The sequence below is a fragment of the Oncorhynchus clarkii genome, chromosome 9, assembly GCF_045791955.1.
Source record: "Oncorhynchus clarkii lewisi isolate Uvic-CL-2024 chromosome 9, UVic_Ocla_1.0, whole genome shotgun sequence".
Taxonomy (NCBI): domain Eukaryota; kingdom Metazoa; phylum Chordata; class Actinopteri; order Salmoniformes; family Salmonidae; genus Oncorhynchus; species Oncorhynchus clarkii.
In genome coordinates this window covers 53,478,731-53,494,491 of record NC_092155.1, presented here as the reverse complement: position 1 = coordinate 53,494,491, position 15,761 = coordinate 53,478,731, and the positions used below count along the sequence as shown (strand labels likewise).

General features: G+C 40.6%; 1 protein-coding gene across 4 annotated transcripts; it reads right to left on the bottom strand.

The window, feature by feature from the left end:
- Positions 1–8,901: 8,901 nt before the first annotated feature.
- Positions 8,902–13,413, bottom strand: LOC139416534 (TAR DNA binding protein a). Of its 4 annotated transcripts, XR_011635107.1 has the most exons (7): positions 12,636–13,413; positions 12,148–12,311; positions 11,904–12,044; positions 11,614–11,784; positions 11,410–11,494; positions 10,462–10,608; positions 8,902–9,742 (listed from the first exon to the last, which is right to left on the bottom strand). XR_011635107.1 is itself a non-coding variant. In XM_071165257.1 (6 exons), the coding sequence occupies exons 1-6, from the start codon at positions 12,874–12,876 to the stop codon at positions 10,514–10,516; spliced, it is 897 nt and encodes a 298-aa protein (XP_071021358.1). In that variant the 5' UTR covers positions 12,877–13,413; the 3' UTR covers positions 9,806–10,513. The 4 variants fall into 4 exon arrangements, 2 of the variants coding, with proteins under 2 accessions (XP_071021358.1, XP_071021357.1); XR_011635106.1 differs by having other exon boundaries at positions 10,462–11,494; XM_071165257.1 differs by lacking the exon at positions 8,902–9,742 and having other exon boundaries at positions 9,806–10,608.
- Positions 13,414–15,761: the final 2,348 nt, after the last annotated feature.

Below are 15,761 nucleotides of genomic sequence, written 5' to 3'. Positions count from 1 at the left end.
GTGGCTTCCGTCTGGCCACTCCGCCCTAAAGGCCTGATTGGTGGAGTGCTGCAGAGATGGTTGTCCTTCTGGAAGGTTTTCCCATCTCCACAGAGGAACTCTAGAGCTCTGTCTGAGTGACCATCGGGTTCTTGGTCACCTCCCTGACCGAGGCCCTTCTCCCCCGATTGCTCAGTTTGGCCGGGCGGCCAGCTCTAGGAATAGTCTTGGTGGTTCCAAACTTCTCCCATTTAAGAATGATGGAGGCCACTGTGTTCTTGGGGACCTTCAATGCTGTAGAAATTATTTGTACCCTTTCCCAGATCTGTGCCTCGACACAATCCTGTCTCGGAGCGCTACGGACAAGTCCTTTGACTTAATGGCTTGGTTTTTGCTCTGACCTGCACTGTCAACTGTGGGACCTTATATAGACAGGAGTGTGCCTTTCCAAATCATGTCCAATCAATTGAATTTACCACAGGTGGACTCCAAGTTGTAGAATCTCAAGGATGATCAATGGAAACAGGATGCACCTGAGCTCAATTTCGAGTGTCATAGCAAAGGGTCTGAATACAAATGTATTTTTTTTAATATATATACATTTCTAAAAACCTGTTTTCACTTTGTCATAATGGTGTATTGTGTGTAGATTGCTGAGGTTTTTTATTTAATACATTTTAAAATGAGTCTGTAACGTAACAAAATGTGGAAAATGTCAAGGGGTTTGAATACTTTCAGAAGGCACTGTATATGGGTCATTTGCATTTCGTAACTCATGAAACCACACTATCCTTAGTTTTACGCTAACAATATTTTGCTCATGGTGTGCCCCTTTCTGTCCCATAATTCGGTCCATTTACCATACCTGTTTGACTCAAAAGCACTCCAAGGCAAAATAAACCGCTTCAAACAATGGGCAACATTCATGCATGTGATCTAACAGATCACGAGCAAAGAGGTCAAGTTTGAATGTCTACTGAATTACACCATAGTATCTTGTTTATCATACAGCCTATCCAATGGATGGCCCCTAGTTATTTTATAGATGTCCACGCAGAAAAATATACATCTTAATTGCATTAACCTCATGCCTCCAGCACTCATATTTACCCTGAAATCATCATCCCTGAGATCAGTTAGAAGATTGAATCCAACATGTCATGTCAGCAGCATGACAATCAAGCCCAGCATACAACCCACTAGACCAGTCCACCAGCTCTGGCGAGTTTAATGGAACGTAATTCCCGTTGTTTGCACTTCTCCCTCTATGCATATTATGACCCTGAATTTAAGCATGCTAATACCATGCTATTCGTTTGGGGTGGAGATTAAAGACATTTAAATGTGGTGTGTGTCTACAGATACACGGTATTCTGACCTTGATTTAATTCCCTAATAACTCCATCACATTTACATGTGATGAAACAATGGATAAGGAACATATTTTTATATATATATATAGAGAGAGAGAGAGAGAATGGTGTTATTTACATATCTATCTATATATATATATCTATATCTATATAGAATGGTGTTTTATATATATATATACAGTGGGGCAAAAAAGTATTTAGTCAGCCACCAATTGTGCAAGTTCTCCCACTTAAAAAGATGAGGGAGGCCTGTAATTTTCATCAATTTTCATCACTTCAACTATGACAGACAAAATTAGAACAAAAAATCCAGAAAATCACATTGTAGGATTTTTTATGAATTTATTTGCAAATTATGGTGGAAAATAAGTATTTGGTCACCTACAAACAAGAAAGATTTCTGGCTCTCACAGACCTGTAACTTCTTCTTTAAGAGGCTCCTCTGTCCTCCACTCGTTACCTGTATTAATGGCACCTGTTTGAACTTGTTATCAGTATAAAAGACACCTGTCCACCACCTCAAACAGTCACACTCCAAACTCCACTATGGCCAAGACCAAAGAGCTGTCAAAGGACACCAGAAACAAAATTGTAGACCTGCACCAGGCTGGGAAGACTGAATCTGCAATAGGTAAGCAGCTTGGTTTGAAGAAATCAACTGTGGGAGCAATTATTAGGAAATGGAAGACATACAAGACCACTGATAATCTCCCTCGATCTGGGGGAGATCTCACCCCGTGGGGTCAAAATGATCACAAGAACGGTGAGCAAAAATCCCAGAATCACACCTAGTGAATGATCTGCAGAGAGCTGGGACCAAAGTAACAAAGCCTACCATCAGTAACACACTATGCCGCCAGGGACTCAAATCCTGCAGTGCAAGACGTGTCCCCCTGCTTAAGCCAGTACATGTCCAGGCCCGTCTGAAGTTTGCTAGAGAGCATTTGGATGATCCAGAAGAAGATTGGGAGAATGTCATATGGTCAGATGAAACCAAAATATAACTTTTTGGTAAAAACTCAACTCGTCGTGTTTGGAGGACAAAGAATGCTGAGTTGCTTCCAAAGAACACCATACCTACTGTGAAGCATGGGGGTGGAAACATCATGCTTTGGGGCTGTTTTTCTGCAAAGGGACCAGGACGACTGATCCGTGTAAAGGAAAGAATGAATGGGGCCATGTATCGTGAGATTTTGAGTGAAAACCTCCTTCCATCAGCAAGGGCATTGAAGATGAAACGTGGCTGGGTCTTTCAGCATGACAATGATCCCAAACACACCGCCCGGGCAACGAAGGAGTGGCTTCGTAAGAAGCATTTCAAGGTCCTGGAGGGGCCTAGCCAGTCTCCAGATCTCAACCCCATAGAAAATCTTTGGAGGGAGTTGAAAGTCTGTGTTGCCCAGCAACAGCCCCAAAACATCACTGCTCTAGAGGAGATCTGCATGGAGGAATGGGCCAAAATACCAACAACAGTGTGTGAAAACCTTGTGAAGACTTACAGAAAACGTTTGACCTCTGTCATTGCCAACAAAGGGTATATAACAAAGTATTGAGATAAACTTTTGTTATTGACCAAATACTTATTTTCCACCATAATTTGCAAATAAATTCATTAAAAATCCTACAATGTGATTTTCTGGAAAAAATCTAAAACATCTAATTTTGTCTGTCATAGTTGAAGTCTACCTATGATGAAAATTACAGGCCTCTCTCATCTTTTTAAGTGGGAGAACTTGCCCAATTGGTGGCTGACTAAATACTTTTTTGCCCCACTGTATATATATATACATAAATAACACAATTTTCCGTTATATATATATATATATACATATGTTCCTTATCCATTGTTTCATCACGTCTAAATGTGTGTATATATATACAGTGCCTTGCGAAAGTATTCGGCCCCCTTGAACTTTGCGACCTTTTGCCACATTTCAGGCTTCAAACATAAAGATATAAAACTGTATTTTTTTGTGAAGAATCAACAACAAGTGGGACACAATCATGAAGTGGAACGACATTTATTGGATATTTCAAACTTTTTAAACAAATCAAAAACTGAAAAATTGGGCGTGCAAAATTATTCAGCCCCTTTACTTTCAGTGCAGCAAACTCTCTCCAGAAGTTCAGTGAGGATCTCTGAATGATCCAATGTTGACCTAAATGACTAATGATGATAAATACAATCCACCTGTGTGTAATCTACCAAGACCTGGCCGTCCCTCTAAACTTTCAGCTCATACAAGGAAAAGACTGATCAGAGATGCAGCCAAGAGGCCCATGATCACTCTGGATGAACTGCAGAGATCTACAGCTGAGGTGGGAGACTCTGTCCATAGGACAACAATCAGTCGTATATTGCACAAATCTGGCCTTTATGGAAGAGTGGCAAGAAGAAAGCCATTTCTTAAAGATATCCATAAAAAGTGTCGTTTAAAGTTTGCCACAAGCCACCTGGGAGACACACCAAACATGTGGAAGAAGGTGCTCTGGTCAGATGAAACCAAAATTGAACTTTTTGGCAACAATGCAAAACGTTATGTTTGGCGTAAAAGCAACACAGCTCATCACCCTGAACACACCATGCCCACTGTCAAACATGGTGGTGGCAGCATCATGGTTTGGGCCTGCTTTTCTTCAACAGGGACAGGGAAGATGGTTAAAATTGATGGGAAGATGGATGGAGCCAAATACAGGACCATTCTGGAAGAAAACCTGATGGAGTCTGCAAAAGACCTGAGACTGGGACGGAGATTTGTCTTCCAACAAGACAATGATCCAAAACATAAAGCAAAATCTACAATGGAATGGTTCAAAAATAAACATATCCAGGTGTTAGAATGGCCAAGTCAAAGTCCAGACCTGAATCCAATCGAGAATCTGTGGAAAGAACTGAAAACTGCTGTTCACAAATGCTCTCCATCCAACCTCACTGAGCTCGAGCTGTTTTGCAAGGAGGAATAGGAAAAAATTTCAGTCTCTCGATGTGCAAAACTGATAGAGACATACCCCAAGCGACTTACAGCTGTAATCGCAGCAAAAGGTGGCGCTACAAAGTATTAACTTAAGGGGGCTGAATAATTTTGCACGCCCAATTTTTAACTTTTTGATTTGTTAAAAAAGTTTGAAATATCCAATAAATGTCGTTCCACTTCATGATTGTGACCCACTTGTTGTTGATTCTTCACAAAAAAATACAGTTTTATATCTTTATGTTTGAAGCCTGAAATGTGGCAAAAGGTCGCAAAGTTCAAGGGGGCCGAATACTTTCGCAAGGCACTGTATATATGATAAATGAATAACACGAGTCTCCATGCACTGTAATTTACAAATTTCTCAGAGCTATTGATAAGGAGTAAGCCGTTTGGATATGGGGATTCTAAATATAAATGACAATTGTTTTAGATTTTACCTTACGATCGCTGGAGACGTGAAACCAGTCTTAAGCCAGCAAACTGAAGCATATCAACATGTCACCTTTTCCACAGTGAAGTTTATGAAATGTGTGCCTTATAACTTGCAAGGATTACAAATGGAGACCCAAGATATAGGCTTCTGTAGCCATGAGCAAATGACAGTGCAGCACCAAACCTACGGAGTTGATTTATGATTTTTAGAATATTTTATTATATGCCCGGACATTTCACTCTATCGTGTTAAATATTAGCTACTATCGGCAGCCACCGTCAATTATACCCACATACACTTTAGCCACCTGGCGCAAGGTTCAAGATGACTGGATCGTTGTCATCACAGTTCCATGATTAGTGAGGTTTATCAGAGTAGATTCATAGGACTGGATTGTTCAACTCCTATTGTACACTTTTCTCACCTTCCAATATTGTATGAATTGAGCTATTTAATATGGCAACTTTCAGGATGAATCAAACCACAAGGCTCACTGAACAATTGTTTTATTTTTTTTATTGATAAATACAGTTGAAGTCGGAAGTTTACATACACCTTAGCCAAATACATTTAAACTCAGTTTTTCACAATTCCTGACATTTAATCCTAGTAAAAATTCTCTGTTTTGGCCAGTTAGGATCACCACTTAATTTTAAGAATGTGAAATGTCAGAATAATAGTAGAGAGAAGATTTATTTAAACTTTTATTTCTTTCATCACATTCCCAGTGGGTCAGAAGTTTACATACACTCAATACGTATTTGGTAGCATTGCCTTTAAATTGTTTAACTTGGGTCAAATGTTTCAGGTAGCCTTCCACAAGCTTCCCACAATAAGTTGGGTGAATTGTGGCCCATTCCTCCTGACAGAGCTGGTGTAACTGAGTCAGGTTTGTAGGCCTACTTGCTCGCACGCACTTTTTCAGTTCTGCCCACACATTTTCTTTGAGGCCAGGGCTTTGTGATGGCCCCTCCAATACCTTGACTTTGTTGTCCTTAATCCATTTTGCCACAACTTTGGAAGCATGCTTGGGGTCATTGTCCATTTGGAAGACCCATTTGCAACCAAGCTTCTTCGGCTTGCAAGCCTCCCCCTTTTCCTCCAAACATAACGATGGTCATTATGGCCAAACAGTTCTATTTTTATTTCATCAGACCAGAGGACATTTCTCCAAAAAGTGCAATTTTTGTCCCCATGTGCAGTTGCAAACCGTAGTCTGGCTTTTTGATGGCTGTTTTGGAGCAGTGGCTTCATCCTTGCTGAGTGACCTTTCAGGTTATGTTGATTATAGGACTCGTTTTACTGTGGATAGATACTTTTGTACCTGTTTCCTCCAGCATCTTCACAAGGTCCTTTGCTGTTGTTCGGAGATTGATTTGCACTTTTCACACCAAAGTACGTTCATCTCTAGGAGACAGAACGCGTCTCCTTCCTGAGCAGTATGACGGCTGTGTGGTTACATGGTGTTTATACCTGCGTACTATTGTTTGTACAGATGAACATGGTACCTTCAGGTGTTTGGAAATTGCTCCCAAGGATGAACCAGACGTGTAGAGGTCTACAATTATCTTTCTGAGGTCTTGGCTGATTGCTTTTGATTTTCCCATGATGTCAAGCACAGAGGCACTGAGTTTGAAGGTAGGCCTTGAAATACATCCACATGTACACCTCCAATTGACTCAAATGATGTCAATTAGCCCATCAGAAGCTTCTAAAGCCATGCAATCGTTTTCTGGAATTTTCCAAGCTGTTTAAAGGCACAGTCTGCCCCACTGGAATTGTGATACAGTGAATTATAAGTGAAATAATCTCTGTAAATAATTGTTGGAAAAATGACTTGGGTCATGCACAAAGTAGATGTCCTATCCAACTTGCCAAAACTATAGTTTGTTAACAAGAAATTTGTGGAGTGGTTGAAAAACGAGTTTTAATGACTCCAACCTAAGTGTATGTAAACTTCCGACTTCAACTGTATGTGAGAATGCTATTCATTGACTACAGCTCAGCGTTCAACACCATAGTGCCCTCAAAGCTCATCACTAAGCTAAGGACCCTGGGACTAACACCTCCCTCGACAACTGGATCCTGGACTTCCTGATGGGCTGCCCCCAGGTGGTAAGGGTAGGTAACAACACATCTGCCATGCTGATCCTCAACACGGGGGCGTGCTCAGTCCCCTCCTGTACTCCCTGTTCACTCATGACTGCACGGCCAGGCACGACTCCAACACCATCCGATCACACAGCAGTGGTAGGCCTGATCACCGACAACGATGAGACAGCCTATAGGGAGGTCGGAGACCTGACCGTGTGGTGCAAGGACAACAACCTCTCCCTCAACGTGATCAAGACAAAGGAGATGATTGTGGACTACAGGAATTAGAGGACCGAGCACGCCCCCATTCTTATCAACGGGACTGCAGTGGAGCAGGTTGAGAACTTCCAAGTTCCTTGGCGTCCACATCATCAACAAGCTGACATGGTCCAAGCACACCAAGACAGTCGTGAAGAGGGCACGACAAAACCTATTCCCCCTCAGGAGACTGAAAAGATTTGATATGGGTCCTCAGATACTCAAAACGTTATACAGCTGCACCATCGAGAGCATCCTGACGGGTTGCATCACTGCCTGGTATGGCAACTGCTCAGCCACTGACCGCAAGGCACTACAGAGGGTAGTGCGTAGGGCCCAGTACATCACTGGGGCCAAGCTTCTTGCCATCCAGGACCTCTATAGCAGGCGGTCTCAGAGAAAGGCCCTAAAAATTGTCAGAGACTCCAGCCACCCTAGTCATAGGCTATGCTGTAACCACTTTAAAATTCAAGGACTGACCATCCATGAGATCAAAATTAGTCTTCACCATGGGCTATTTTCTCAATCTGTAGCGCTAAAGATCCGATTTATAGCACTACTGACAAATAAAGGCATTGTTTCCGCAGTTGTGGAGACCGCATTCCCGGCTTGATTGGAAATTACCTTTACATTTTGGCACGACTCTTCTGCAATATGGATTGAATCCAGCCCTATGTCAAAGGTGCTTATAGGGGGTGCTTATTTTTGTCCTGTTTCACACATGTACAAGTGTGTGGTATGAAATGGAAATGTGTTTTTTGCATTTCCCACTCCCCCGAGACGACCTCAGAGTGGGGTCACGGCCAGGGATCAACCATTATTGATGGCGACCCTGGAGCAATTAGGGGTAAGTGCCTTGCTCGAGAGCAGATCAACAGATTTTTCACCTAGTCGGCTTGGGGATTCAAACTTTAGGTTACTGGCCCAACTTTCTAATCCTGTTCCTGGAGTGCTACCCTCATGTAAGTTTTTGTCCCGAACCCAGTTGTAAATAATTAAATTCAGTTTATCAATCAGCTAATTATTAGAATCAGCTGAGCTAGACTAGGGTTAGAGTGAAAACCTACAGCAGGGTTTCCCAAACCCCCACCAATCATCAAGCTCTGATTATTTGGAACAGCTGTGTAGTGCTAGGGCAACAAACAAAACATACACCCAGGGAGGGCCCCAGGACCAAGTTTGGGAAACCCTGACCTACAGGACAGTAGCTCTCCAGGAACAGGGTTGGACATTTGAACTAAGCTCAAGAGGCATTTATAAATTGTATACTTCACAAATCAATGGGTATAGATCATGAATTTAATAGTCAAAATGTATGTAGCAAGTGCAGATTGACCCTTTAAATCAACACTGCCTTTAGCTGACATTTTGCTGTCAATTAGTTTACATATTTGAATGATTTATGCAAATTCAAAAGTTCTTAAATCTATTAAATGAATGACTCAGATGCCACATGAAAAGTTGTGGGCCAGACTTTGTTACAATTTGCTACCACCTGGAGGTTGAAATGTTATTAGCCATATCAAAGACAGTCAATTGGGTATGAGCCAGTTAATAAGCAAATTGCACCTATTCTAAATGAGATTGGAGCGTGACAGCCAGGCAATTGTCTAAATTCAACAAATTACAGAGTTGATCTATAAAAGATGTTCAATGTTGCCTTAGGGCTGCCACACTGACTCAAATTTAAGAGATTGTGAACTTTGCAACAATTTATGGCTCTGCACCAAATATGGTGCTGGCTGCTGAAAGACATAACCTTGTCTAAACAGAGAAATACAACAAATTATTACAAATTTAAAACTTTATTTTACACTTCAGTGAACTAAAAATAAGAGTTCCATATCTGTACACAAGTGACACAATTCATGAGGGGTATACTACAAAGTAGGTTCAATTAGTTAGCCAGCTAACTTTGATAAAGAACCAGAAGCTAAACATATGTGTTTTTGGTTGTTGAGTCAATTAGAACATGCCCAAAAAATTTCGAAATATATAATCAAGTTAGCTGGCTAACTCATTGAACCTGCCTCTGGCAAGTTCAAGAATTTTCCAAATATCTAAAACCCTGTAAAAAAAACTGAGTGGAGTCACTCCCCTTTACAGCCTTAAAGTAATTTGAAGGTCCCATAAATCAAACAAATAAATAGTACATTTCGAACCACATGAAAAAGAGATCAACGGAATACTTTTAATAAAAGCCTTTAACTTAAATCTTTACAATAACCGATGGCTGTATAGGGACAAAGCATAAATGAATGACAAAAGGAATCTTTCAAAAGTAAGATTTAAAGAGTCGGGTCATTCTTAAATAAAAGACTCAACAAAAACATGGTCACTAAATAGCAGGTAATTTGTTACATAAATTAAATGTTGGCGTTGCTTTTAAAATGTACTTGTTTGAAGGTATAAAACTAAATACCTCTGCCCAATTTGAGAATGGTCTGTTATAAATTTCAGTGGGGTGATCCAAGGGGTCTTGTTAGTGAGGCGAAGAAGTCCCTTTCCAGGCATAAGGCATTCTGCAGCCCCCAACCAACAGTGCAAACTCCAGTCTTCAGCTTCCCGAAAATTGACTTCACTCTGGGGTTCAGATGTAAACCTGGGCCAGCCGTGTCCAAGGTCCCTCCCTATACATGCGAATTAAAGTGTTGGCAGTACAATTAATGTTAAGTAAAAATAAAAAGTCACTGTAAGGTAGGCAAAATACCTAGTCAAATTTTATTTGAGAATTCCCTTTGATTCACAAAACATATAAAATGCATTCAAAAACACTTCAACAAACTTTCAATAGGGACTCGTCAAACGCTCGCCACTGCACCCTCTTAAGACACACGAGTTCACTTGCACATCACTCCTCCAAGCTCCCCCAGTGCTCTCAACACAGAATCACCAACAGGTCACATTTTCACACAAAGGGGTAGGTAGGAACAAGAAGAAAATAAAGCACACAGCATTCACATCAAATCAGACAGCAAGAAAGGACACAAATATCCATAGCGCTAAACATTCCACTGTATTTAAGATGAAGTTTGATAGAAATATTAGAGAAAGGAGACTTTGGGGATCTCAATATGCGATAAATGTCCTTTTGATGGTCATATGGAACACACTCGTACTTGCTTCTTCCTTTCACACTCGCACAAAGCCACAGGTTATTCTTAACTCTCGCAGACATCTGTCCCTTTAGCATCGCACAACCAGTCCTCTTCACACTTGCTTTCTTTCCCGTTCGCTCACTCAGTCTCACTCTTTGGCCACCACCAATCGCATTGTTCTCAAAAGCGATACAAAAAGCAGACAAGATTTGTATATCCATGAAGAGGGGAGAAAAAAAGGCAACACCCACCGTCTAACACAGTATATGCAGAGTGAAGCTGTGTCTTTTGATGGCAAAGCATTTACACATGGGAAGAGGGGTACCGATACTGAGTTCGGTCGAACATTGCTGCCAACGAGGGGCTTCTTCCCGGGAAATTCGAAAACAGTTGGTTAACTGTTGAAGAGATTTTCATGAAGGCGTTTCCATAAAATGGTAAACAAAGATACAATCAACTGCATACAGAGATTAAACATCAAATCCAATTCCATATACACGTGGTTGGAGGGGGGGTGGGGGGCTGTCGTGATACTCAAATATCTACTTAGCATGCAGTCATCTGATGTCTTTTACAAAATAACTTTTTCTCAAGAAAAATAAAAAAAACTACATGTAGTAGTTTACCACTAACTATACACTTCAACCACTCGCACTCATTTCCTACAGAATTAGTCACACACACAATTAATGTCTTCTTTAACAAAACAACAAAAAAGGCAATAGTTTTAAATAGCAGAGACATGTGATATGACTAACTCTTTCTTGCCCCTCAAAATACTTACCAGATTAATCTAGAAATAAGACTTTCAATCAAAGCTCTCTACATTCCCCAACCTGATGACTTTGACTCCATAGTGCCAAAGCCAGAGCTGAACCCACTGCCGGAGGCAGAGTTAGTGCCTGCAGCCCACCCAAGACTAGCTGCGCCGGGGCTGCTGTAACTGGTGCTGCTAGAACTATAGGCTTGGCTTTGATCTCCGGTGGCACTTGTCTGCCCGGCGATGGCAGTGCCTGCCACATTGGTCTGACCCTGCTGGTTAGCCAGCATACTTTGCAGAGCGGCAGCCATCATGGCTGGGTTAAGGCTAAAGCCCCCAAAATTCACCCCGCTACTGCCACTGCTCGGTAGCCCTCCACGACCACCGCCATAGCCCTGACCCCCGAACCCACCAGCCCCACGATCCATCATTTGCCTACTATTATTGTGCTTAGGCTCGGCGTTGGAGATGTGCACGCTGACACCCTTGATGATCAGGTCTTCTCCGCACAATGCTGAGGCAACCTAGAGAGACGGGGACGGGTGGAGGAGATGATTCAACACGCAAACCAACCAGAGTGTAATCTGCGTACCACGTCAAGTCTTGATACAACAGGTTGAGGAATGGCCATAGGAAAACATACCTGGTCATCTGAGAAAGTGACAAAGGCAAACGCCCGGAAGGGTTTAGGAATGAAGACGTCGGTGACCTCGCCATACTGCATGAAGAACTGCCGGAGCTCATCAGTGGTAATGTCCTCTGTGCAGCGGCCAACAAAGATTTTACAGTTGCGCATGGGCTCATCAGGCCCTGCCTAACATGAAAATAAAAGAGAAAGCACTTGAGTATTTTACCTGCACAGGAAATAGAACAAAATGGAGACTTACGAAAAAAAATTCAAATGAGAGTACTCCTTACATATTGATTAAATACCTTAGAGTTTGGTAGTTTGCAGTCACACCATCTTCCATCGATCATGTGTCGCTGAGAAATCACTTTGGATTGAGTCTCATACTCAGTGAACCGAACAAAGCCAAACCCTTTTGAGTTCCCAGTCTTGACATCTCTTTTGACCTGCAGAGAGAGTTAGAGAATGAAAAGTATGATTATTGACATGTATGGTTACCTTTATGACATACATCAACCATTAAAGCAAATCTTGATAAGGTTGTGTTACCTGCACCATGATGACTTCTCCAAAAGTGGCAAAATAGTCTTTCAAATCTTGCTCAGATGTTTTCCATGGCAACCCAAGGATAATGAGGTCTGATGTTCTATCAATACCTCTCTTCATTTTTACAGCAGAGGCGGCATCCATTTCATCCATCTTCCTTTTGTTATCTGACACAGGAATACAAAATGTTGTAAGATACCACGATAGGACAAAATCAAAAGGCAGTCAAGAAAAATAATTGGTCATTAGCCTAAACACGAGCAAAATAGCTAGCTTGGCAATATAAAATGTTAAGTAGTACTGAAATAGTCTAGTTAACTAAGGCCAATAAACTTTTCGTGCACCAACTTTAGTTAATGGGTAACTCCGTAAATGAGGCTGCATAGCTACTGTTACAAGTAAGGTTACTAACTAGTTACGCATGACTGGGCACACTGTACAGTCAGTCAAACGTAGCTAGCTAGTACTGGTAGTTAGTTAGTATACCTTACCTTTTGGGTAGTTGACGACGTACACCAGACTACCCCAGTCATTCTCAGGTGCATGCAAGATGCCCTCAACCAGACGGACGCCTCGCATGCACTGAGACGCAGGGTTCCTGTAACGTAGGCCGCACGCTCCGGGAAACTGGGCTGCTACTGTTGACAGCAAAACAGTGCCATCATCCTCAGATGGGATCTCCATTGGCTCTTCGTTTTCATCCTCTCCCACGCGAATGTATAACTCTGCCATGGTCTCTAAATTAGATTAGCAAGTAACGTAAACTAGCTAGCTAATGGCTAATTCACGGTCACAAAGCTGATGGCGCACGCGGGGTTGTCAATTGTTAGCTAGCAAGCCAGTTGGCCTAGCAATATTCCAAAGCGCTTCTAATCTAGCTATCTTAATAAAATGACAAAGACACAAGTTATAATTTATACGTTCACGGGCCATGCGTCTATTTTGAAGGAAAAAAACTAGATTTGGCGTCTGAGAGCTGAAAGGGCCCTCTTTTAACGGGCTAAAAAACAACGCACACTTGCAAAATGACGAGCTAGCAGCAGGATCTTGCCCGCATACGATACAAAAATATTGGACTCAACTTCTTTACTAGTTCAAAGAACGAGGTCGACCCGGTTTTTGAATTAAATTATAAAACCAGCATAACTACACCTCAAATTTGTGAGACGAAAAAATTATATGAAAGTCGTCAGCTAATCTCCTTTACCTTCAAACTTCTAAAATGTCCGCTTTGCTAGTACACAAATTATGACGTCAGTTTCGTACGGTAACAAAGGAACCTTCAAAATAAAAGCCCACATTTCAACCAGTTTTGCCCACTGGGTAGATTATTAGGTCATTAGTTAGTTAAACTAGGATAGTCACCTTCAATTCTTAGGGCCCGGAAGGAGAGCCAGAGTCTCAAGCCCTCTATTCTCATTCTGTGGACCCACACCTCCATGTACTCTGAGAAACATTCCACATCTCCCTCTGGAAATGCATTTAATTTCAGTGGGTTGGTTCTAGTGTTGCAGGCTACCTGTAATTTACCAAAGTTACCAGAATCTTTGGTAATTTTGGTAATTTATACTTCAATAACTTAAAAAAAAACGTATTGATATAGTATACCTTTTTTGTATGGCTTGTGACAGCAGCCACACTTTAGATGTTGTAAGAATTATTTCTGATTTATAGTTATTATTATTTATAGTTATTATTATTCCTCTTCACCGTTTAAACTAGAAACGCCGTTCAAACTTTAAAAAGTGTAGACTGGTCTGGAATAGTATGCTTGCATAAAACTTTGTATACTTAAAACTATTGCATTTTTTGTCTCATGGGATTTCCTCAGCATTCTAAAGGTCCCATTGTGACATCATAACACCCAACATTCTATTCTATTCACTGTAAAAAATTTACCTTTGACACAAATCAGCTACTTTGAATACTTTCCCAACAATTTAGACAAAAAATTAGAGTATATGAAATCTGCCTCTACTTCTCTGCTATTCAATTCTGAAACAACAACAAAAAATGACAGCCGTTTTAATAAACCCATTAACTACTTTTCATCTCAAGTTTTACAAACAACTGAAATTTTACTTACCCAGCACTTTAGCCAAAAACCAAGAGAGAATGACATATTGGTCTAGTTCTCTTCTATTCAAATCTGGAATCAGAACAGAATTATCTTCTACCAATCAAAAACGACAGCTGTTTTAGTTCCGCATCAACTACTTTTCGTCTACACTTTTACAAAACAACTGAAAAGTTGACCACTTATCCAGCACTTTAGACAAAAACTTAAATGGTATGACATCTTGGTCTACTTCTCTGCTATTTAAATCTGGAATCAGAACAGAACCATCTGAAAACTGGAAAATATTGTTCATACAAATGTTCCTTACAAAAGACTTAAAACTGAAGCAATTTCGATTTCCAGGAACCAATTAAGAGATTGTTTTAAAACAGATCAGCTGTTTTAGTAACCACATCACCTAATTTACCACTGCCATGAATTAACTGCCATAGAACTTTTCAGAACTTACAAATTATAACAATGGGGGATCACATAAGACTTATTATGCCACACAGTACTGTTTGTTTACATATAGTTAGTTATCTTTTACCTTAAGTACTGGTCTGTAGTCTGCCTTGCACAGCAGTAAACCCCCATCCAGCTGGCGACGCTGATGTGCAATTCTTTGCTCACCACCCCAAGCAATTTAAAACAATGTGTTGATTAGAACACCGAAGTAGGGTTGAAGAATACTTTGTTTTGATTTCAAACATTCTTTGTGTGGAGTAAAGAAAGATATAATGACTTACACAACACATTCACAAACACATTCACATCTTATTAGACCGAAAATGTCCATTCATCCATACTCCATAACTTTGCATCTTTGCATCCACCATCATATTTCTCTCCCTAAATGATAGCCCACAATTTTTCTAATTCCTTATGAGTAATTATTACAGTTTGTATATGCTGTAGTTTTCTAGTAGGAGAGTGTATACAAGTGTAGTAGTCTTATTTGTGATGAAATATGTGATCCAACTGCCACACACTCCAAAGTAATAAGGTTGATATAGTAGTCTATCAAAGTAATCCGATCAGCTATTTTAACATATTTAACTTTGACAATATTTCACTGCTTACTTAAGTAAAACATTTTAAACTTCTTACACTACCACAAACATACTTTGTGAAGTCGCAAAAATATTTGTCATGGAAAATTACCATCTAGTTTATATCTGTGTCCAAGAGTTTCAAGTGGCTAGATCATATGGTTCAAGAGAAAATAGCCTAAGCATCTAATCAACAATGGCATTGTTAGGTGTGCTTTCTGAAAGCAAAGCACAACTTTAAAAACTGTTCATACTTCTTCTTATTCTGCTGGAACCTCTTGTTTCAAAACTGTAAAAGCTACCAACACTAAAACCAGGAGCAGGCTGGCACTGGTCAGTGTACTTAGAGAATGTTGGTACTACTACTACTAATAATAATACTTTTAACACTACAACTATATTTGCAAAAATCTCAATGCATTACAATGGCAATAGACTTGAATGGGAAAATGCTGCTCCCTCTGGCTCCCCCACAATTTGTATCTGATTGTAATCAATGGCCATTT